Source organism: Ptychodera flava, chromosome 20, assembly GCF_041260155.1.
Source record: "Ptychodera flava strain L36383 chromosome 20, AS_Pfla_20210202, whole genome shotgun sequence".
In the NCBI taxonomy this organism is placed as follows: Eukaryota; Metazoa; Hemichordata; class Enteropneusta; family Ptychoderidae; genus Ptychodera; species Ptychodera flava.
In genome coordinates, this window is record NC_091947.1 from 11,326,873 (window position 1) to 11,351,768 (window position 24,896).

General features: G+C 36.0%; 2 protein-coding genes across 8 annotated transcripts in view; both read left to right on the plus strand.

The window, feature by feature from the left end:
- Nucleotides 1–12,600, plus strand: part of LOC139120022 (alpha-adducin-like) — a 28,679-nt gene extending 16,079 nt beyond the window's left edge. For 2 of the 3 annotated variants that reach the window (XM_070684031.1, XM_070684032.1), the window contains exons 5-8: nt 376–519; nt 2,370–2,468; nt 4,864–5,049; nt 6,132–7,054. In XM_070684031.1, coding sequence (XP_070540132.1) covers nt 376–519; nt 2,370–2,468; nt 4,864–5,049; nt 6,132–6,215 — 513 coding nt within the window. In that variant the 3' untranslated portion in view covers nt 6,216–7,054. Of the gene's footprint in view, nt 1–375; nt 520–2,369; nt 2,469–4,863; nt 5,050–6,131; nt 7,055–12,496 lie in introns of those variants that run through there. The other variant, XM_070684033.1, reaches the window with a different exon arrangement.
- A 3,901-nt stretch (nt 12,601–16,501) lies between these two features.
- LOC139120025 (alpha-adducin-like) overlaps nt 16,502–24,896 on the plus strand; it is a 32,842-nt gene continuing 24,447 nt past the window's right edge. Inside the window, exons 1-4 of one of the 5 annotated variants that reach the window (XM_070684035.1) lie at nt 16,502–16,617; nt 20,377–20,450; nt 20,838–20,993; nt 21,589–21,819. In XM_070684035.1, coding sequence (XP_070540136.1) covers nt 20,388–20,450; nt 20,838–20,993; nt 21,589–21,819 — 450 coding nt within the window. In that variant the 5' untranslated portion in view covers nt 16,502–16,617; nt 20,377–20,387. Of the gene's footprint in view, nt 16,618–16,830; nt 16,857–17,221; nt 17,245–20,376; nt 20,451–20,837; nt 20,994–21,588; nt 21,820–24,896 lie in introns of those variants that run through there. The other 4 variants (XM_070684034.1, XM_070684036.1, XM_070684038.1 and 1 more) reach the window with 4 other exon arrangements.

Genomic DNA, 24,896 nt, shown 5'->3' on the forward strand with positions numbered 1-24,896 from the left:
ATATGCACATATCTAATTCTAGGCTAATCAATAGAGCAATAGGTCTGAATTTTGGTATACTTGGACAAATTTTCGAACGTTCAGCGGGCAGTTCAGGCGTCTTTGATTTCTTTTGAATGCCTGAAATACTTGAATTACATCTGTTAATGATGAATATGCCAAACAACCTACATAAGTGTCTCTATGCTATGTACCTGCTCTTATCTTTCAGATAAGCCTAGCTCTCTCATAGGTTTACGTTAACAGGCTTCTGGTCCCCATCTTGTCAGATATGATAGAGTAGTACATGTGATGACTGCAGCATGTGCACTCTTTGTAACTTTCACTTTGTCTGTTGACCAAAGTTTGTTACAACTATACATATTTTCTATATAGGTATCATCTATGAAATGTGGACTCCTCGAATGTTCTCAGGATGTACTGATTGCTGGGGAAGTAGCCTATCATCCATTCAATGGTATTGTAATGGATGAAGAAGAAAGAAAGTCGATCGCCGAGAGTATGGGACCCACTGCTAAGGTATAAGATTTTACATTGAGTCCTATGATCCTGGCTGTTTCATTGTTGTTAGCCCTATTACTACAGAAATTATCACAGATCACTTTGTAGACTGCTTTTACATTTTAAAATTTGATACAGCTGGAGGTTCCTTTAGGCATGCACGTAACAATCCTCGACGACTTCCAAATTGAACATAGAGCACCATTTGATAATGGCAATGTGTTTAAGGTAGCGGTAAAGCTATTTTTGCACCAATTCTTTTCTCAGAGTTAATGTCAAGTTTCAAGTGTTAAAATCAAGATATTAAGTTCAAATTTTCAGGATAACTCCCTTAGTTAATACTTTCTCCAAAGAATATAAAAATTGTATATTTGTAGCCATGATTTTGAAATATGACACCAATCAATATTAAAATTTAATTTTCATATTTTTTACATCTTTGAATTTAATAATATAATAATAATAATATTACCAATTAGTTATAAATATGTTGACGCTATTAATTGTAAGATTTGTACGGCAGGATTTGTAAATAAAATTTGTTTTTATGATTTTACATGGGTTTACATATCAAAAAATTATTAAACATTCTTTCAAATTTCAAAATGTGATTTTTCAAAAAGTACTTCAAATAAAGGAAAATTGTGCCGTACAAATCTTATCTGTAACCTTGTTAATAGGCTGTAAAAATTCCATGTCCATATCTCATTTCAAAGGTTGGATTAAATTGGTATAAAATTATGTAGGAAAACTGTTATTCTGTCAAAATTGTTGAAAACAAGCCATATTTGCACCCCTCTTTTGAAGTCACAGAGCAGTCTTTTTGGTTAATCTCACTTTTGACACCTCTTTGACACTCAAAGAATCTAAAAATGCATTTATAATAGCAGTCACGCATTCTGAATGCAAGCACTGCCTTGTCAAACTTTCCTGGAAAACAGTAAAAAATGACTTTCCCTTTTCAAACATTTTATTAAAAGCTAGGGGACCTCTACCATAGTTAATACACTAAGGACTCCCCAACTTCCTCTTATTTGGTCAGTTTTTCAGAAGTTTCAACGGGCTATAACTCTGCAATGCCTATGACCCCAAATGTCTAGTTTTTTTTATTCCACAGAGAATGTTGACTACTTTCATGTTTTAATAGTTTTATTGAAGTTTATAACTGACGCTCTAGCCTTTACCGCTACCTTAAGCTGAAACGGCCTGTTACGTCAGTCTATACTGACACATATTAATTAATGAAATATTTATGAGAATTCAATATCCCATGTCTTCTACTTGAAATACTTGCCAAATTCTGAATGGTGACAAAAATTTCGCGGTTCAATAATCGTGGAAAATGAAATCACATTCCATCATAACATATTCTGCCAACTGAAAGTTGTTTTAATTGAGACAAATATGCTGATTTGTGTACTTCTTTTGCATGCTTTTGAGGCCATAGGTCAGAGATAGGTTAAGTAGTAGATACATTTGCAGATTATATAGATACAAGAGTAGTGAGAAATGAAGATTTATTGATTTAAATGAAATGACGATGAGATGTTTATAGAATATTAACTACATGTAAATGAAAAACAAGATGTTATATACTTTGCCATTGATGACAATGGGTTTTGGCCATGATGGTGAAAGGGTTAAAAATCAGAGATGGTGTCACACGCATTTTGCACAACACATGTACAAACATCAACTATGCCCCCTTTAGATCACTGATATGAATTGCCAAATGATTTTTATATGAACGCTTACTGGTCTACACAGCATTCCTTGACATCTTTATGAAAATATCTTTGAGATCCGTTGGTTATTAGAATAGGTGGCTTAAAACTTTACAAATTCTCTCATCTGTTATGATTTCTCAGACCTTGATTTTGCAAAACCATGGCTTGTTGGTTGGTGGAGTGAATATCCAGGATGCCTATTGCAGACTGACTAATGTTATGTCTGCTTGTGAAGTTCAGGTAAGAAATATATTGGCATAAAGAAATATTCTCGTGCATGCACACTCACCTGACAACTGTTGAAAATACGCGTTTCCAACTCAAAATAATATTTATTGTGTACTATAGGGGGCCTATAGTTTAATACTGTATCTTCCTTTATTTTTTTGAATGTGAGGTTTTGGTGAAACTTGATAAGAGTTTGGTAAGCCGTTATCTATATTTGGTTTGGTAAGCTGTTGTATATATATATATATATATATATATATATATATATATATATATATATATATATATATATATATATATATATATATATATATATATATATATATATATATATATATACATATATATGTATATATATATATATATATATATATATATATATATATATATATATATATATATATATATATATATATATATATATATATATCAGTAAGGATGGCATTAGGCGTATCAAAGTTTCAACTTGATTGCATTTAATAATGAATGAAAGTATAACCCTGTAAATATAAAATATGACAATTATGTATATGGGCTTTTAACTCATTAAATGTTTGTAGTTCCCAGAAGTTTATCACAGATTGCGACTTTTATGGTAATCTGCAAGAAAATAACTTCAATGCATCCACATCACACAATAAGTAAAAAACTATTGATTAATGTGATAAATATATAATCCCATGATATTTCTCTCTGTTTGACGTCTTGATTAGACCTAAGCAAATAGAGTCCATCTGGATTTCAAAACTAGGTACATTGTCACCAAACGGTCTCAACATTCTTCGCTAATTGTGCTCGACAAATAATTTAAATGTAAATTGCTCACAGAGCCCTAAGAAAGGCACTATAAATAACCATTAGCGCCAATTTTCAATTGCCACTTTTCATCTGCGCCACATAAACGGTAAGGGTTGTTATACCCTATATCGTTTGTAATTTTCTAATGTACTCAGCCTATAAAATACGTTAAGCATTTAAAGAAGAACAACACAAGCCTTACGCTGTTCAGTTTCTTTTTCAAAATTCTCCTTCTGTAGACATCTTCAACCTGATGAAGACCTACTTTTAGGACGAAAATTTGTGTCGAAATTACCAACAGAATAAACAGAAAATGTACAACCAGACCATTAGACGTGTGCAAATTGTATTCATCCGCTATATCCACTAACATAAATTACTTCGAGTACAAAGCAATAATATATAAGTTACTGAAGTTTTTTTTAAGTTTCAGGCACACTGCAATCTTCTGACAGAAGATGTCGTCGTTTGAAATGACAGTCTTTGATGCTAAAAGCAGGCCGTTATAAATAATTATACCTGTAACATAATTTTCAGGCATCTGATCACTGCTGATGCATGAAACTTACAGCAGGCGTATGAGTAATCTGCATACCAAATTAATTAATTACCCAGCAACTTGAGTGCGTACTTTGCTATATGGCCTCTTGTAAACAAGTCTATTTTATCGTCTGAAGACTGATAGGGAATCAGCAGGGAGCTCCTCAACCGAGTAAAGTGATGTGCACTAGAACGAACCCTTGTCGACTAGCACACAGTTCATTAGAGAGTTTTGTGGGGGCGGGGGACTACACAATTTGTAATTCAAATAACAAAGGAAGTACAGGGCGCAGAATGACCACAGCAGATCATGTTTTACACTCTGCAATATTTTATCCCCTTTCAAAACTTTCCAGTATAGGCGTATCAGGTTAAGATTAGCTGTCTGATGAGTGTGGTGGATTTCATATCAGTCCTAAGACAATAAGACCAAGTTGTTTCAGGTAAACGTCAGGCCATATAGCAAACTACTCAGCTAACAGGTATAATTATTTATAACGGTCTGCTTTTATCATCGAGGACTGTAATTTTAAACGAGGACATCTGTGTACTATTGTGTTATATATATATATATATATATATATATAATATATATATATATATATATATATATATATATATATATATATATATATATATATATATATACTCTCTGTGCCCAAGTTCAGAGGTTGCCATAAAGCCATTATGGTAATAACCGGGAGGGCACATTGTATACATTTTGTGTGTGTGTGTATATATATATATATATATATATATATATATATATATATATATATATATATATATATATATATATATATATATATATATATTATATATATATATATATATATATATATATATATATATATATATATATATACACGTATGTGTGTGTGTGTGTGTGTGTGTGTGTGTGTGTGTGTGTGTGTGTCAAGGGACGTTTCTTCAGAGGATCGCCGCTTGTGGTAACTAGACGAACAAGGCTCATGTACTTGTAAAAAGCAATTATTTTTGTATTTACCTCATTTCTGTATCTTTCTGCTTTCTTTATGTCTCTTACTCTCTTATCTATACCATACCTTAGGTTCGCCTAATGGCTTCTGGCAATTTAGATAATGTCATTATGCCCAAAGAGGACACGCTTGAAAAGGTACAAGATGCTATATCTCGTGATCACACTGGCGATGGTGGACGAATGACCAAAGGAGACAAACCAATGTCAGTGAAAGAGATACAATTTGAAGGTGAAATGAGAATGTTAGATATTATGGTAAGCATCATGCTTTCAGTAAAAAATTGTATGGGACGGATTCTGTCGATAAAAGAGTTCTGATTGCGAGATACACTGTCTTACAGAAATGCAGGGTAATTACAACGTATATACAGCGATATCCACATTTTAGATTGCTTTGTGTTGCATAACAATGGTAATAAAGCTTTGACCATTGGTATTAAAGAAATATTTATCAGACTATAAGGCTCACAAACTAAATTAGAAATAAATAAATAGATAAAACTGAATAAAAATCAAAATAATAATAGGGTATTTATCGATCATGGAGAGAAATTTAGCTGCAGTTGTATCCCTAATCCGTTCAGACATTTAAGTAGTAAATCCTAGCTTAGACCCTATACTTCGCCTTCGACCTTCGTCCACATTCGGTCTTGCCGCGTGAGCAATGATCAAGCTACAGTTTTAAAATCTGCTCATTTTAAATTTGTGTGGTCGCCAACAGAGACCATGATGTCACTGTCGTCCCTTTCAAAGTCAATCACTCAAAATGATCCTCTCATTTGACTTGTTCGGAGCGTAGCTTTAAAGGTATACAGTCACCTGTAATCTTAATATGCCCATATATGGTCAAATTCCTTGGTATTCAAAATGCCCATTTGAGGGCGCTGTTTTTAAAAAGCGGCCATCCGCTTAAAATCTGTGATTGGTTAGATTTTCTCTTTCCATGGTAACTGTGGCAAATTGGAACATGAATATTAATAAGCAACACCCATCATAGGCAAATCATGAGAGGACCATTTTAAGTGATTGACTTTGAAAGTGACGGCCAGTGACACCATGGCCTCTGTTAGTGACCATTCACATTTAAATTTGCAGTTTTTGCTCACTTCATGTACTACAGCTTTATTATCGACTGCGTGGCTAGACTGGGTACGGGCGAAGGCCAAAAATCTTCCAAGGCAAAAATACTCCGTCTAGGGAGTAGGCTATGCAAATCTAGGTATGAGTACCTGACTTAAAGTATCAGTTGAAGTTGTTCAATTGAGAGCCGGAAGATTCTCCTGCTGAATGAGAGGCACTGGACTTATAGTAAACCTTAGCCCTCACTGTTCTTGCAGGGTTTGAAGACTGGATACAAATACAAGAAGATGCCAAAGGCATTTCTTGAGATGATCTCAGACAAAGATGTCAGAAAAGAATAGGAGAGTATTATACCAGAGAAGAAAAATGAAATTGAAGATGGTAAGACAGACGAGGACATCTTTGAAGAAAAATATGAAAAGTATTTGTGCTGACCTGTTAATTTCTTGATCATCAATACAATTGCAAAGAAGTCCACATAGCTAATGAAATGTTTCTGTTTACAATACACAAAATGTCCTTTTGGGGTCACGTGCTATTCACTCTGACATCGTGTATGTAGTCAGACTGATTTCTAATGAAATGATGCAGTAATTAACATATCATACAAAACATTTCAATGACTTCTGTGGTTGGTGTAATGACTATAATTTTGTCAATAAAAGGAAGGGGGTCGTCCTGTCAGCGGCTGTGCATTTGGGACCCATTGCATACAAAAGAGGCTGCTGTAGGCACAATATATCCCAACATACCTTGTTCATATCAAAAATCAAAAATTTAGAATAGTCGTTATACTATGACTCGTGACCGCAACCGAAGCAGCTTCATGTAAAGAAACGATACAACCAAAGTTTATTTGGCAAAGTTTTGCAGTGAATGGAGAGCTACAAAACTGGTGAAACATGAACGTTCATTAATTGATGAATTTTCTTCACATTGCTCGATATTCATTGCCAACTTCTTGGAAGAGGCAATGTTAATCAACACGAAAGTTGCGCTGCCACAGCTCAGGTGACAACCTCCATTTCATAATAATAAATAGATTTTAATTCTCTCCTGTCTGCAGTACTATTAATGTCTAAAAACAGAGGAAAGAAATTAAGTCTCAGTGTTTGTAACATCAGATAATATCTAATATCCTTATAAGGAGTGAATGGAATAAAATAAATCTTTATTTTGACATTGTTCGAAGTTTGATCATTTTTATAGAAATGTATTTCGATATACAGTGTGCTATGAGTGAGTTATAGTAGTGCTGAACTCTTCGAACTCACAGTCTACAATCACAAAGCTTTTGCATGAATGTGCACACAGCTGCAACAGCCCTGTGCAACTACACGTTGCACTAGATATATCAAAAATTTATGTGCTACAGCAGTGGTGGCATATTCGCCTTTCATACCAATATACCTTGCCTTCCTGCAGCTATTAGTCTATATGTATCATGGGTGTGAATGACATTACCAAAGAATTGGTTTTTAACTAGCCAGCTATTTCCCTGAGCCCTGTACCAGCCCTTTTTGCAGCAATGTAACGACCGCTGTTTTCAATATATCTGTAATTTTCAATTCTTCAGCTATGTGGGAGAGGTATTTGCATGGCTCTGTATCAGTCAGCCACTCATGCTAAGGCCGTACAGGGGCACCTGTCCCCTAGATCACAGCTCCCCGGAGCCGTGCTGCCAGCCCCTCGGGCCATGAGTTCCCATATCTCATCTCCAGCCAAGCGAGTCAACCTGGCCGTTTAGCGTCACCAATACCATCTTCTCCAGCCAAGCGAAACAACTTTGACCGTGAGCGTCACCATAATCCATAACTCCTTTAAAAACACTGTTCTCCTACAAACTTTCGTGGGGATCTCTCCGTCCAGTCTGTCCGACTGCCCTCCGCTTGGGTCGTCCATTACATGTATCCCCACTCAAGAAGGTGGTCACCATCGGCCTGGTAAAACCACTTTCACTTTCGACTTTCCAAAGGCCTGCAAATCCAATTTTGCAACCCAAACGTTTGCCTAGGAAGCAGACTGGCGGAGACCCGTCGCCCAATCTTTGAGTTGTTTTGTTTACTAAGTTTTGATGTAGTACTTTTACCTAGTTTCTTAACTTTCTTAGTTTATAGACATTACGCTTATCTGTAGTGATTTGAACCCTGATGTGTGATGGCGCTGTTTGAAGCTCATTTGAATATTGGGTGGACATTCATGCTGGTAGGGAACAGTGTGTCTTGTTTTTTTTATCCACAGTGATTCACTTTGTTTTCTAAATTTGTCGTCTTGTTTGTTTACTTGTATGATTCCTATGATTGTAATATCATTTATGTCGTGTTCGCCGGAATTGAAATGAATGGCTAATGAATGATGTTAAAGTTCATGCCAACGAAAATGGTAAAATAATGACAGACTTGTATGAAAAACTCAGCCACACAAATCAATACTTACATTTCAAATCATCCCACCCTAGGCATGTAAAACTCGGCGTTCCAAATAGGCTTGCTATACGTATTTGTCGCATTTGCTCAGAATTAGAATGGAGAAATGCACGCCTTGTCACACTTAAACAAGCATTAATGGAATGGGCTTACCCTGAAAACTTACTCACCGAACAAATAAATCGTGCCAGATCTATCCCCAGATCGACTCTACTCCAATATAATGAACAAAACCGAGACTCCCGTATCCCCTTTGTCACCACTTTCAATCCCTACCACTCAAATTTGCGTCACATCATAAACTCTAATTTCCACTGTGACATTACACAAGTCAGCCAAATGCAAACAAGTCATACCTAACAAACCGATAATTTCATATCGACGTAATGTAAATCTTCGGCACCTGTTAGTTCGATCAGATATTACCAACGCCAGCAAAGGTAATCCGGGTTCCTTTAAGTGTCAATCCACCAGGGGATGCAACATCTGCAAACACACATCAGACACAACACAATTCCACAGCACAGTTAACAAGAACACTTACGAAATAAGAAACAACATTAGCTGCACTTCCAAAAACATAGTTTACCTACTGACATGCAAACACTGCCTTAAACAATACGTGGGAGAAATAAAAACATCACTCCGTCTCCGTTTCAACAATCATCTCTCCTCAGTCCGTCATAAGAGAGACACTCCAGTAGCCATTCATTTCAATGTCCCTGGATGAGACAGAAAGGAAGTCGATTGCGGAGAGTATGGGACCCACTGCTAAGGTATAAAAAGGAAAATCGTCATGACATTTTACAGTCTTTTACCCATGGCTATTTCATTATTACTACAGCAATTGCCATAGATCGCTATGTCGACTGCTTCAAAATTACTGTAGGATCAAAGTAAAGCCCTTGAGAAAGACCGCTCGCATATGGACCTCGTCGGTCAGACGGTCCCATGCATGCAGGCCTGAAGGGCCATAAAGCATCGATCCAAAATCTCGATCGAATGTTTTTTTCAGCATCCAGTAATAATATTCATCCTGTGTAAAATTTCGTCCGACGTTTGCACGAAGACCCTTAACTGTCAGTGGTTTGCGCAACGTGCAAAGTTTCTAAAGCCACGGTTACTCTACCGTGGGGTAAAGTAACCGTGTTAAAGCGGAAATGAAACGCTCTCTACCGCTAGCTGCTGTGCTCATGGTCGAAAGTTATCGCTCTTAAACACTTTACATGACATATTAAACATTATTGCCTGGCCATATTACCCCGAGGGGTCGTGTGCTACCAGAAACACATCGCTATTCCCCTAGGCAGTAGGCCGAGGGGTATAGCGATGTGTTTCTGATAACACACGGCCACGAGGGGTAATAGACGGGCGCTATAGCCCGAATAAAGACCAGGCTATAGGTGTTTTACAACACATCACATGCTCACGTTGTATTGTTATATAGTTTTTAATGGTGTTCGAAAATTTTGCACCGCACCAATCCATTGTGACAAGTTTACTGGGCGATGTTGTACGGTTGTACGTGGTACCACTTTCTTTCAAAAAATATTCTAAGCATACCTAGCGACATCCTTAGTTGCACTTTAATCTTTTCCGTCGATGAGCTGTTCAAGTTCCTACGCTGTTGGAATGTTGGAAAATGTTGGAAAATCTGCTTTAGAGAATGTGTCGTCACCTATCCCGGACGCATATCACGTTCTAGTCACCCGCCATCGTTGCAAAGCTGCAGACGACACTACGGTCACGTGACCGTACACTTTTTCCAAATTTGGTCAGAACTATTTCTCTAGGGAAATAGCTTTTCAAAAATACCCTCTGACGTCACTTTTGTCGATCCAGCTGGGAATAGACGTATCTATTTTCTCGTCTCGCGACACGGAATGAGCATGTGGCGTGTTATAAAAAGTGTTAATGTTGGCAACAGCGAGTGATAGCATGCGTACGATGGTCACCACGACGTCGAAACTTGTTGAGGTCAATTACTAGCTTAAAGTTTGAGCAGTGTGTGGAGATGTATGTAAAACGTGTGATTGTTTCATAAAAAATCAGTCAAAAGGACGAGAAATTTCTTCCTTGCAGTACTATAGTTCTAGTTATTTGGGAAATTGACTCACGTTCGATGTAGTTTATCACAAAAGTGTATTTTATTTCACGAACTTTCACGAACACGTTTTCAACTTTAGCTTGCAATGTAAATGGCTGAAACTGAGAATGTTCAATGCTAAGTCAAAATTGAAATTAGAAAGAGATGTAAATTTATATTCTGCGTGTTTGAAGAAAGTATCAACCAAAATTTTCCTTTTTTCAAATTATCAACTGAATCAGTGAGACAAGAGGTTTAAATATAAGAGATGGTGTCACGCGCAATTTGCACAGCACATGTGCAAACATCAAATATGCCCTCTTTAGATCATTGAGATATGAATTGTAAAATGATTTCTATGAATGCTGACTGTCTACAAAACATTAGGAATTCCATGACATCTGAAGAAAAACATCTTTGAGATCCTTAAGTTGGTTACAGGAACAAATGGATTAAAACTTTAAAATCTCTCATCTTTTATGATTTCTCAGATCTTGATTTTGCAAAATCATTGCTTGTTGGTTGGTGGAGAGACTATCAACAATGCCTATTGCAGACTGAGTAATATTATGTCTGCTTGTGAAGTTCAAGTATGAAAAATATTGGCATAAAGAAACTCTCATATGTGCAAACTCACCTGGCAACTATTGAAAATATGTGTTTCCAACTTAAATATCATATTTATTTTCTATTGTATGGTTTGGTAAGTATCTTCATTTATTTTTGACGTGAAGTTTTGATTAATTATAAGAGTTTGGTAAGATGTTATTCATCGATATCTTCTTTCTGAGTAACAACTTCCTGATATTGAATGTCTTGTCACCTGTGTGACGTAGACTAGGACTGATAAAAAATCTATATTACCCACATTACCGCTAATCTATAGGAACTTTTTTCCTGCCCGCGAGCACACAGGGACAAATCCATTGCGATTGACACCTTATTCTCACAATAATTACGAAAAGATGATGCGATAAAAATAGACAGGGAAGGCATGTCAAACGAAGTTTCAAGTCGCTTGCGCTTTAGCTATTGCCAATAACCGAAAGGATTACCAGGGCTCAACAGATGCAATGCCAATGGTCTGCAAGTAGTGATTAGTAGATCGATCGATTTCTTGATCGATCCACACACACACACACACACACACACACACACACACACACACACATATATATATATATATATATATATATATATATATATATATATATATATATATATATATATATATATATATATATATATATATGAGTCATGTTTCTTCAATGGTTCACTGCCAGTCGTACTAGACAAACAAGGCTAATAACTTGAAGGAAAACAATACTATTCTGTATTTACATAATTTCTGCTGCCTATATCTCTCTTACTCTCATATTTGTACCCTGGATTTCTTTAATGGCTTCTGGCAATTTAGATAGTGTTATTATGCTCAAAGAGAAGATGCTTGACAAGGTACAAGAAGTTATTTCTCGTGATCACACTGTCGATGGTGAAGCAATGACCAAAGGTGACAAACAAATGTCAGTGAAAGAGATACAATTTGAAGGTGAGATCAGAATGTTACATACAATAGTAAGAATCATGCTCTTTGTGAAAACTTGTATAGGAATCATAATGTTTAATGAGTTTTGATTGCAAAATACACTGCCATTCAGAAGTGAAAGGTAAACAACGTCAATACAGCCATAATCAAAACTTAGGTTGTTTTGAGTTGTATTACACTGGTACTGAAGCTTTGACCATGGATATTAAAGGAATATTATTATTATTTTCTGTCGCGTTAATAAATGAATAAATAAATAAATAAATAAATAAATAAATAAATGAATAAATGAATAAATGAATAAATGAATAAATAAATAAATAAATAAATAAATAATAAGTAAATAATAATGAATAAATAAATAAATAAATAACAAATAAATAAAGAAAAGAAAAGATATCCAGTTATGAGAAATATTTGAGTTAAAGCAAAATTTTCATACGTTTACATGTAAATTATTTGCTTCTGTTTACTTGTCAATCCAAGTTGCACTCAAAGTAGATTCTACTTCTGAATTTGAGGAGCTGGAAGGAACTTAAACCTCAGCCCTTACTGTTCTTGCAGGGTTTGAAGACTGGATACAAATACAAGAAGATACCAAAGGCATTTCTTGAGATGATCTGAGAGAAAGATCTCAGAAAAGAATAGGAGAGCATTATACCAGAGAAGAAAAAGTGAAAGTGAAGATGATAAGACATACGAGGACATCTTTGAGGAAATATATGAACAGTATTTATATGCTGACCTGTTAATAATTTGACCAGCAATACAATTAGCTAATGAAATGCTTCTGCTCATAAGAAACAAAATGCCCTTCAGGAGCCACATGTCATGCATGTTATTTACTCTAACGTGATGTATGTAGTCAGACTAACTTCTAATGAAATAATGCAGTAACATATCATACAAAAATGGCATAATTTCAGTGACTTTTTTGGCTTTAAGTTTTTTCGCATTAATTGCTGAATTTACTTCACATTGCTCGACTTTCAACGCCAATTTCAGGGAAGAGGCAATGTTAATCGACAAGAAAGTTTGAGTAGCCGCAGACAGGACGACAACCTCTATTTAATAATGATATATTAAATTTTGTATTACCTTATTTCTGAAGTAATTTTCCACGTCTAACACTTGAAAAATGTTTTACCTCTCAGTCTTCACAACATCAGAAATAATCTAATACCCTTACCAGTTGTTGATGGAATAACCAGAATAACCAGAATAACCAGTTGTTGATGGAATAAAACAAATCTTTATTTTGATATAGTTTGAATCGGTGAAGTTTTCAGTCGGGTTCAAAGCCACAACATCAGACAGTCAGTCACCTAAGGAGAAGACACAGACAAAACCCCACGGCCAAATCCCCACTCCAAAAAGAGTGGTTCAATAAATGAGCCAAGTTGTTACAATTTTTCTGACAGCGACCCCCACACGCTGTAGAGTTCGCAATCAAGCTCACACAAACTTTATCGAATCTATAAACACATTTTAACTGGGCAGAAGAGTGCCTCGAGGATAATTCTGTCCACCAGCAGAGCTATCAACCAAGAGAAGAAAATACGGTAAGTTTTCAATCGGGTTCGAACACAGGCACCGCCATTCATTTTCTTCCGGAATTCCATTGAAATTTTTATTTCAATCGAGAAAGAGGTTGCACGTCATCTTTATCTGTACAGACGCTTTCAAATATTGTATTTTTAGCTACTATAGACTATAGTCTATAGAAGCTATTGGGATGGGTATCCGTCCGGCGTCCGTCGTCAGTCTGTATGTATGTATGTATGTATGTCCGTTTGTGAGGCGTCCGTCCACTCAAATATCTTGAGAACCGCAGTACTTACTGACTTGATATTTGTTGTGTAGATGAAAAATATGATTTTGAGAAACTAATTTTTTTAATTTTTTGATATTGTTGAAAATAGGCAAATTAATGCCAAAAAAGGTGTTTTTGGTAAAAAATCTTCTTCTTCATAACCGCTCGTCAGACAGCTTTGTTATTTGGTATACAGGTCCGTAGGGGTAACCCAACTTAGATTTGTTCAAATTGTGATGAAATATGCAAATGTGTATTTTTAAGGAATTTTTTTGTCATTTTTGTCAAAATTTGACTTACATTGTATGTAATTCTTGTACTGTATAAACCCTATCAATTCACCCAGAAAAAAATAATTAATATGATTTTAAATATTTGAATTAATTAGGAAATCATCAAAGCCAAAATAATTTTAGTGTAGAATTATCAGAAAGTTCAACTTTTTTTGACAGTTCATAGTGAAATGCTTACCATCATGAAGGATTAAAAAATGTAAAGGCAACTGTCCTGAATCCCAACTTTGACATATTCTGAACCGTCATTTATTGTGCCCTGTATGTTGCTCAAAATGGTCAATAGAGATAGAGATATAGAGATATAGAGATAGAGAAAGTTCTAATTTCCATTTATGGTTGACTTGGTAAGGATAAAATAAAAAATTGTGGTTAATTAAAAGAGTGGTCAAAGTGATAGGGTTTTTATGGTAAAGCTGGGCTGTAAGATTCCTCATGTGCTATTTATAGCAATTATGCAATCTGTGTAAACAGTGCAATGAAAGTTACATGATTCCTTATAATGCTTTTGATGACCTTGAACTTCTTAAGTTTCAAACATTTGTCTCTTCAGTGTGCTTTCTCTGAGTATGTACAGTCTCAACTTATTCAACAGAACTCACAATGTTAAGATATCCACCTTCTTCATCAATACATGTGTCACAAAAGGTTATTCTCTACATAACACAGCAGAGCTCTGTCAACTGTTGAGTTGCTTGTTCTTTCAAATCCGCTGGTCAGACAGCTTAATATTTGGTTTACAAGTCCTAGGATGACCTAAGTGAGATAATTTCATACAGTAAGGAAATACTTAATTTTGTATCCATGTCTATAGTAGCTTCAGGGACTTTGGCCCTATGTTTAAGTGAATGCTATTATTATGAAAAGGTACATTAATAAAATGCGATGTGGACGAAAGAACTTTTTTCTTCATGTTCATACACGTTTAAGAATTTATTTAGAAAGAAAATTTGAAAGTTTATTATTACTCTGTAACGATAAATATTTTGAAATATTTGGCCCGCCGTAGCCTGGGCCAGCTGTGAATACGCAACTTAGTGGTGCTGTAGACTCAATCTCGCTCGTGTCAAGGCCAACTAAGAGAGCGTTCAGTTTTTACGGCCGGGGGGGGGGGGGTGGCAAAATCTTGTCGCCAGTGTTCAAAAAAATATAGACCCCCCCTGCATTTTTCGTGAAAAAAAGATGACCCCCCCTTTGTCAGATGAAAAAATTTGATGACCCCCCTCCACCCCTCGCTGAAAAATAACCAAAATTCACATGTCAAATTTACCCGCATGGTTTGGATTTGAACTCCGGTACGCGGCACACTTTATTCGTGTAGCAATATTGTATAATGTATAAAGTAAACTTTATTGGAGTGGTTCCCAAAGGCAGCCCTCCGGTTAAGAGGGTCATGGGCCATTACGTAAAGTCAACTTTATTCTAGTGGGCCACCAAAGGTGGCCCGCCGGTAAAGAGGGTCGATCATGGCTATTGCATAAAGTAAACTTTACTGGACAGGGCTGCTGAAGGCGTGCGGCCATTAAGATTGCCGTTGGGTATTACATAAAGTCAATTTATTGTAGTGGGCCGCCGCAGGCGGCCCGCCGGTAAAGAGGGTTGATCATGGCCATCGCATGAAGTAAACCTAATTGGAGTGGGCCGCCAAAGGCGTCTGCCCGTTAAGAGGGTCATGGGTAATACATAATGTATATTTATTGTAGTGGGCCGCCAAAGGCGGCCCGCCGGTAAAGAGGGTCGATCATGGCCATGGCATAAAGTGAACTTTATTGTTGGTATTATGTTTTTGAAAATGTGGTGACCCCCCCTTTCCTACCAGTGAAAAAGCGATGACCCCCCCCCTTTGCGGATTCCAAAATTACGATGACCCCCCCTGGATTTTGCCGGCCCCCCCGGCCGTAAAAACTGAACGGTCCCTAAGATGACCAAATCAAACGGGACGCTTTGGATACCCTATTTATCCACGCCAATAAGTATATACCACCGTTAATGAAGTTTAATTTTTGCTCGAAATAGGGTGGGACTATGTTTTTATATTCCTCCGCTAAACTTTGCGCATCAATATGCAACTGAAAGTTGTTTACATCAGCCGCAGCTGCAGTGCGGCAAACCTTTCACCCTGAGGACGTTCCAGACCTGTTTTCATGCAAACATTATACCTATGCAAATAAGATGACCAAGTCAATGCACAATACAATGACTCAGTACACGTACACATCATGGCAGAAGTTATTTATACACACATCCATTTATACATGTCACGCTATGAATATGAACCTGGCCTATTAACAATACAAATACACGTACACACTCAGGGAAATGACCTAGCCTATACTCATGACAAATACAAGTAGAAAACATCGAAACTAGAAACCATTAAAACAGGCCTTTCCAGAATAGCCGACTGCCCGAAATACCCAGACAAAACAAATCACGGTGCCAACTACATCAGCCTATGACGTCATCTTGGGTTATCCAGGGGCGATAAAGATTGACTACAGCGATATCAGCTTCTGTCTTAATACTTAAATGATATTCCATTACCTCTACTGGCGGAAACCAAGTACAAGGACATCATCGTAAGTTTGAATTTGCTCTAATAACGTTAAACTCGTGCAAAAGTACGGCCACTGTGACAAAGCAGGGGAAATATAGCAATACAGTACAGTGCTTATGAGTGGTTATCACTATATCAGTTAATGAGGTCATCTAGATAGTAGGGTAATCTAGGGTAGATTTTAGGGTAAAGTTGCGAAACCAACATCTGAAAGTCACTTCAACGCCAGCACTGTTGGCTCTGTTCAACTCTTGCCATAAGGTTGGTCAATTTTCGGGAGAGTACGTGTACATGTCTTTGCTGCGCCAATGTGCAAACCGACGACATATTTCCGAAAGACAACGATCAGTTCCCGACTGATTAAAACCCCAACCGCCCCTCTCTCTCGTGTCAAGTCTAGCCGTTCACGGCCACCGGTCGATGATGACGTCAATTTCGGGTATCGGGTATGACCTCTGCCGTCACTCTTAATGTTTTATTCACGCCGTTTTCAATAGCAGCCTCTCAAAAGAAGACCGGAGATATGTATAGTCTGAGCACAAGTTATCACTATCGAATGTCTTTAAATGTTTTTTTGTCTTTAAAATGGACGTATTGTGGTTATAGAAATGTTGTGAGCGGTTCATGGCCACCACTCAATGTTGACATCGTACGTATTGCTATGCTGTCTTTCGTCACTCATAACGTTTGAAAATACATACCACACAGTAGCTGTGGGTCCATAGCTGTGGTGTTTTCAGACGAGATTCCTGCCTTTTATGGGCTCGTTTCGACTTTTATGATTTTAACCCCGCGACCAGTTAAAATCTTAAAAGTATAAACCAGCCCATGAAAGGCAGGAATCCCGTCTGAAAACACTACAGCTATGGACCCACAGCTAACCACACAGCAGCCACAAGCGACTGTGGTTGAAATGGTAAAGTGTTTGATTCCACTGTGAGAGTTTTGAGTTGATCTTGACGCTAACTGGTAAATTTCGTCAATTTTTGATCGCAGGATGCATGAAACTTGAGTAACAGAGTAACAAAGATATATTTATTTTATATATACACACACACACACACACACACACACACACACACACACACATATATATATATAATATATATATATAATATATATATTATATATATATATATATATATATATATATATATTAATAAAAATTACTTTAAGTACAAAGCGATAATAACTGTTACTAAAGTTTCATGCATCCTGCAATCTTCAGATCGATACATACACTCACACAGCAGGGATTTTTTGTACTGTTGTGATATGGACTACCGTCTTGATGGTTAATTCGGGTTACACCAAAGCGTTTAAGTGTAACAACACGATTCAGACCTTATAAAAGAGGGGCTAAGTTACCCGTCCTCTCAAATGTCATGCTCCAACGTCACGCCAGAGGAGAAACTGATACGGTATTCGGAATATTGTATATTAGTGCACATCGCATAAGCACACGCTGTCGCTATTTTGTGGGCTGCGCGTTGTGATCAATTTTTCTCTCGTTTGTTAAGCTTAGTCCCTGCGCACGAATTCTGACGGACAGAGCTACATCCATGTCCATCGGCATGCGCGCGCGCGGGCGTGCAAGCAGATATCTCAGACACGTCTGAGTCCATTCCTTTCAAACTTTATATTAGGATAAGACACTAAGGCATACATATGTACGTCTTTTGTTTTTGGTGTGGCGTGCATAATTAGCACAAATTTGCATAATTCGTGATTTTTGATAAAAGCACTGTTTCTTAAGAGACTGCACCTGATTAAATGAAACGTTGTACGTATGTTTGCCTGATAGAGCTCCTAAAAGCACACAAGGACATTTGTCGGTATTGTGTCAATTAATTGCTTATTTGCATATTTTATTAATTTTCACAATTCCGGTAATATACCAATAAATACTGACGCAAATTCGATGAAACTTCTTACAGATGTTTATATAACAGAGCTTTAGCTTAGTGCAAAGATATTTAGTTGGTTGTGTCGATTAATAGCCAATTTGCATATTTGATGAATGTTTGTAATTAGGGTACTATGTCAAAAAGTACCGACTCAAATTTGACGAATCGTGGTCCAGGTGTTGATATAGCAGAGCTGTAACAGTGTGCGAAGAAATTTAGCCGGATCATGTCATTTAATTGCTCATTTGCATGTGTAATGTTAATAATTCTGATGTGTCAAGATATACTAACTCATATTTGATCAACCTTGGTACAGATATACATATACTATAGCTGTAATTTTGTGCAAAAACGTTTAGCAGGATCGTGTCATTCAAGTGCTAATTTGCATATTTGATGAACTTCTGTAATTAAGGAAATGTGTCTAGACATACTCGGTACAGATGTTTAGCACACAGCGTTGTAATAGTGAAGAAAAACATTCAGTGATATCTTGTCAATTAACTGCTATGGCTTGCGATTTTCGCACGCAGATTTTATTAGGCGAGGCTTTACAGGCGATAGCAGTTTTTAAGCGATCGTTAGAAGTATAAACGGTTGAACGAGGATTTATTTCCGTAAAGAGATTTTGCGATCGGCTTTCACGACTTTTCCCCTTCTGACATAATTAGTTCTAAGTACGTCGCTAAATTTAAAGTATTGCGTTCAGTGTACGGGCGTCGGCGCTTTCAAATATTAATCATGCACGAAGCGTACTTGCCGACACAAATACGACACATCCGTGTCCGCTCCCTCCGCAAACACATTCCCTGTCGTCAATAAATACTTCGTTTGGGCTTGATCAACACTGTAAAACTATATACCACGTAAAAACATGTTGGCATATCCCTGTGTGTGTGTCGAGGTCGTTCAGGGAGTTCAAAAACTCTTCATTAACACGGACTGCCCAACAGCCAAATCATATTATTCACAAGAGGCTAATTAGTCTAATTGGTGACATCTCTATTGTATCATTAAATAACCTTTCAAGACACTTCATCAGATTTGTTGAAACTTGGTATAGATGTTGAGCTCATGTTGCTTTAACTGTGTATAAAGACGTTTATCGGTATCATGTTATTAATTTCTAATTTGCATATTTAATGAACTTTCATAATTAGTGTGATATGATCAGAAATACTGCATCAGATTTGATGAAACATGGTACAGATGCTGATCTTCAAGTATTGTAAAAGTGTATAGCGACGTCCTGTCGATAAATTATAAATTGATAACCTTTTGTGATTAGTGTTGCAGCCTAGATTGGCTAGGCAGGGAAACAATGTTTGTAGTTTGAGTTCTATATTCTGAATGACTGCACTAAATCTGATACTGCAGATGTTGATCATGCAAAGATTTACCGGTCAAGAATGACATTTAGCAGCATCAATAGCTAATTATTATGGAAGTCTCTTCTGTACTGAACATAGGGACATTTCAGGTCACATCTGGTGCCCTGACTTTTTCATGTCCATATCCATTACTAAGACATGCCATGGACAAGTTTCTTACAGATTAGTTTAATTTTGACATTTCAAGAGCCAGGGCATGACATACCTAATTCTGTCTAACTGGGTGAAAGGACATAACCTTCTTCCATTTATACTATTACTAATGCCTACTTATTTACAATCCAATCCAATATGGGCATCAGTCACATATAGGGCTTTAGTACCCGCATTTCTCTATTCTTGCGCATCATATCGACTTCAATTTTAAGTCAGTTCCATATAAAAATTCCAAATAACAAGGGGGACTATTGTCAGACTTGTTCAAATATGATGCTTGTTGAATGATAATATGATTAATTTTCATTTATCGTATTTGTACCCAAGAATTTGAAAACATGGCATCAAGCAAAATTTTGAAAAGTGACTTTGCGAAGATTTTCGAGAGTAATGCCAGCATTGTAAGTGCCAGACATTTTTCTCTTTAGTTAACCTGATCGACTTTCTGGTGGATGTTAAGATATGACATAGTATTAATGATGAAGGACCAAAGCAATTCCTCAAACGTTTTCCTTCGCATTCAGTGCTGGAAAAATATTAATAATGGGTGAAGATTCACACATGCAATGTTTTGGAAGATTTACTTCAGTTTATTATTAGATGAGGAGGCATGACAAAATTCATTGAAAGGAATTCGAACATGTTGTCCAACTGAAGGAGATAAACTATTTCAAGCAAAACATCTATCGTTTATCCCTACAAATGTAATATTTCACAAATTCGAAAATTAAAAGCATGCACATATAGTCAAAATCGAGACTAAGTCTTATATTGTATATTTCCCAAAGGCCGGCCCTCACCAATACAAGTTTCCAATCTGCGATGATGACTTGGATAATATTAATGCCAGTCAGGAGGAGAAAGAATTGAGGTGCAAATTAGCTGCAGTCTACAGATTGATCGATTTGCATGGATGGTCAAACAACGTATTCAATCATGTAACAGTAAGTACATGCATAGTCGAAAGAAGTAAATGTAGTGAATTAGTAGAGTGCAGTGGTCAAATAACGTTGACTTAAGTTAAATCAGCTAAAATATGGTCAACTCTGACCCACCTGAAAATTACTTGACACATGGTGGACATATTTCTTCTCTATTATCACATAATTCTTGATAAATTTGGAAAATCTCAAAAGGAGCTTATGGCATCAATCACCAGGCATCATTTTAATTTACTTTGCATTGGCGTAGTTTCACATGCACTACTTAACCAACTTTGAAAAGAGAAGTTAAATCCCATAAACTAGATAGATTTTTAGGAAAACTCAATTAAGACTACATATTCCTGGAGCAGATGATTTACGTAACATACTGAACACATTTTATAACTTTGCAAATTTAGCGATAACTTTGATTGTGATACGACCTACTGAGTGTGATACGACCTGTTACGCACTTTTAACTTTGTTGTATGCAGCTATAACGGTACTACTCTTGGGCATATCTGAACCATATTTCTTCAAAATATGACTTTGAATAAGATATTTCGAATAAACAGCATGGGCTCTTTCATTGACGTTCCCGTCTTGCCGTATATAGGTGAAAGTGTCCAAAGACCATACCCAGTTCTTAATCAATCCATTTGGACTGATGTTCTACGAAGTCGCAGCTTCCAATCTTCTCAAGGTTGATCTGGAGGGCAACATCCTTGAACAGGGTAGCTCTGATTATGGTTGCTTCATCCCAGGTTGGTTGCTGCAGTCTGCAATCCACGTTGCTAGACCAGACTTACAGTGCCTCATCCATGTGCACACACCGGCTGGCTCTGCAGTGAGTATACTCCTTAAAAGCTGCGGCAGTTTATCCTAACGTATTTTCAAGTTCTGTTAAGTCTGAATTTGTTCAGCTAGTGAATATATAAGTATTAGAAAAAACCTATATATGCCTAATTTTGTTTTGTGCTTGTTATTTATTAGTTATAAGGCTCCCCATAATTATATTGTTTTGTATGAGTGAGCCGTCTGTTGATTGTAAAGAATTTGACATGAATATTCGGTGCACCTGTAAACGAGGCTTCACTCACTCTTTCCGTGATTTCTGGCTGTAATCGTGACAATTATGACAATTAATGCTTGAAATATAATTTAAAGTTCCATTTAGCGAAGCTAATTGAATAGACAAAAGGTAATGTTTGAGTGCACGTGTGTAGGCTCATTTGCCTGATGGCAGGAATATATGTCTTCATTAAGTATAAACAAAAGAAAGCATTCCTAATTCGCCAAGACAGCTGTCAAATACTCAATAAAATATTTTTTTTAAAGTAAAGGAGCCGGACGGAATAAAAATCGTTGCTCTAAATTTTTGGCATGTGCAGGTGGGAGATGATCAGTGTACAAATGAAACAGCAGTCTTATGAAAACAGCAAAACATTAGATCATGTGAAATTAAGTTCTCTTTAAAGTTAAGGAAAGTAAGTGAGATGGGGTGAACCATTTGGTTAGGGAGGATATGGGGCTGTCAACAGTTTTAGTCTTCATTTTTGAGGTGTATTTGAGCGGCATTTTTTCTTTTTTTCTGATCAATGATTGACAATCATGTCAATCTGAACCAAAGTGTGGTGGATGTTGGAGGGGGATATCCCCTCCACTACCCTCTTTCATGATAGAACATTTTGTGATACACAGACCACAAGGCTAGATGAAATACAAAGTAAACTGTATCTATGATGTTTTAAATTGTAAACTACTGGGGAAATAAACATGAACAGCTATAACAACTTTGCTCGGTTAATGAAGGGTGAGGGTTTGGCCAAGCGATTTTGACTGTGATGTCTTCACAAGGTGATCGGGCGCCGTAAGTTGTGAGTTCGAATCCGATCGAAACTTTTCTTTATGAGTCTCTGAAAGTCATTATAACAAGCCATTAATTTCACTGAAGTTCATGCAGTGAATGAAATGTCCACATTCTTACCGTATGATAACAAAAAATTAAAACTATGAACAGTTTTGAAGTTTGGAGAAAAAAACGTGTGAATAAAGGAAATCATGCATTTTTTTTACCAAATTTGTTATTGTTTAGGCCACAATTTTAGTTATTTAAAGTTATATTCCATGGAATATTATAATCTTCTAGTATTGTCAATTTTGTGTAATGTCTCCAAATTCTAGATATTGTCTTGTACTTTTTGAAGACATATTTTTGGTAGGTCATTGTGCTTAATGTTTCACTATTTGGTAAAATGTTTCTAGGAATTTACAAATTGCATACTCTTTCATGATTGTCACTGCGGGCACTCCTTAGCAGATACCATTGACCAAACTGGATTTGGATTAACTTCAGTCGACTCAGAAAAACAGACCAAAAGGTCGGAAAATGCATTCGTGAATGACAATAATGTGAAAACTCAACAAAAAATGTTGAATATAGATTTAACTACTTTAATTAGGACTTACAGGTCTACAAACATCTACTGACATCTTTGTAAACACAAAAGAATATAATACGCGCGTCGTAAAAGGTATAATGAAAATGAAGGGTTTGTCTTTGACACATCGGGTTGAGTGTATCTGTGCTCGGAGTTTAAGGTCTCAATAATGGAGTGACAAGTTATCCTGGCCTTATATATTTTAAAGCTTTGCATGCTGTGTCAATTGCACAATATAATAAAATATACATTTAATATCTCGTTTATATGACGTTGTAGCATATTTATTGCAAACAAGAGGAAAGGAATCTATCGAGATAGGCCTATCCATTAATTAACGTATACTAACATACATCTGTTGATTGACTATCATCATGTGTCATAAATCTGCAATGACTGCATAAAAGAATGGTCTTTAAGTTATGTTGCAGAGGACAATCAGACACGACAAAGTAAGCAAACAATGAATGTTACATCAATGAACCAAGTTTCGGTTTTTTTATTAGCTACCATATATATATAAATATATATATATATATATATATATATATATATATATATATATATATATATATATATATATATATATATATATATATATAGCATATACACCATATATACCATATATGAGAGAGAGAGGAGATTTTTACCATATTTGTTTTAACACCTTATGACATCTTTGTAAACATTGCATCATTCATGTGATTGATCCTCACAACAAAAAACCGATTCCTAAGTTTATATATATATATATATATATATATATATATATATATATATATATATATATATATATATATATATATATATATATATATATATATCAAACGCAATGACTCTAAAAGCACTGCATGTGTTACTTTTTTTTGTATTTAACATTTTATTGGGTTACTTGAGGTTTACAAAAAAGTTGTTTTCCAATTGTTACATGAATGTATTTTACATATCTTATGATTTCCATGTAGTAATACAGATTATAATAATATTAATAATAATACATACAGGTCTTGTGCTTGTAAATAAAAGGAATATCAAGTTGACACACACAAGAGACAGAAAGAAAGAGAAAAAGAAAACTTATAATCTTAGAAACTGTCCCCATTTCTTAAGATGAGAGTTCAACTTATTCTTTTTGTTAGCAATATGAAATTCCAAGTTTTGAATACTTTGCAGATATTTTTTGAAAGCATCCAAACTTGGTTTTTGTTTTTGATATTTTGATCTATAAATGTAGTATTTAGCAGCAAGGATTACAAAATTTAAAAATAAAGAAAATCTTCCATCTCCAAGAATAATTTGTCTAACAGTTGGGTGACTCTGAAATCCAATTCTATTTCCCCATACCCTATAAATTCCCTCCCAAAATTCCACCACAAATACACATTCATGAAACAAATGAACCAGTGTTTCACTCTGATCCTCACAAAAGGTACATTTCTCAGAGTCAACTCTAGGTGGTGTCATTTTTGATAACGTTACATTG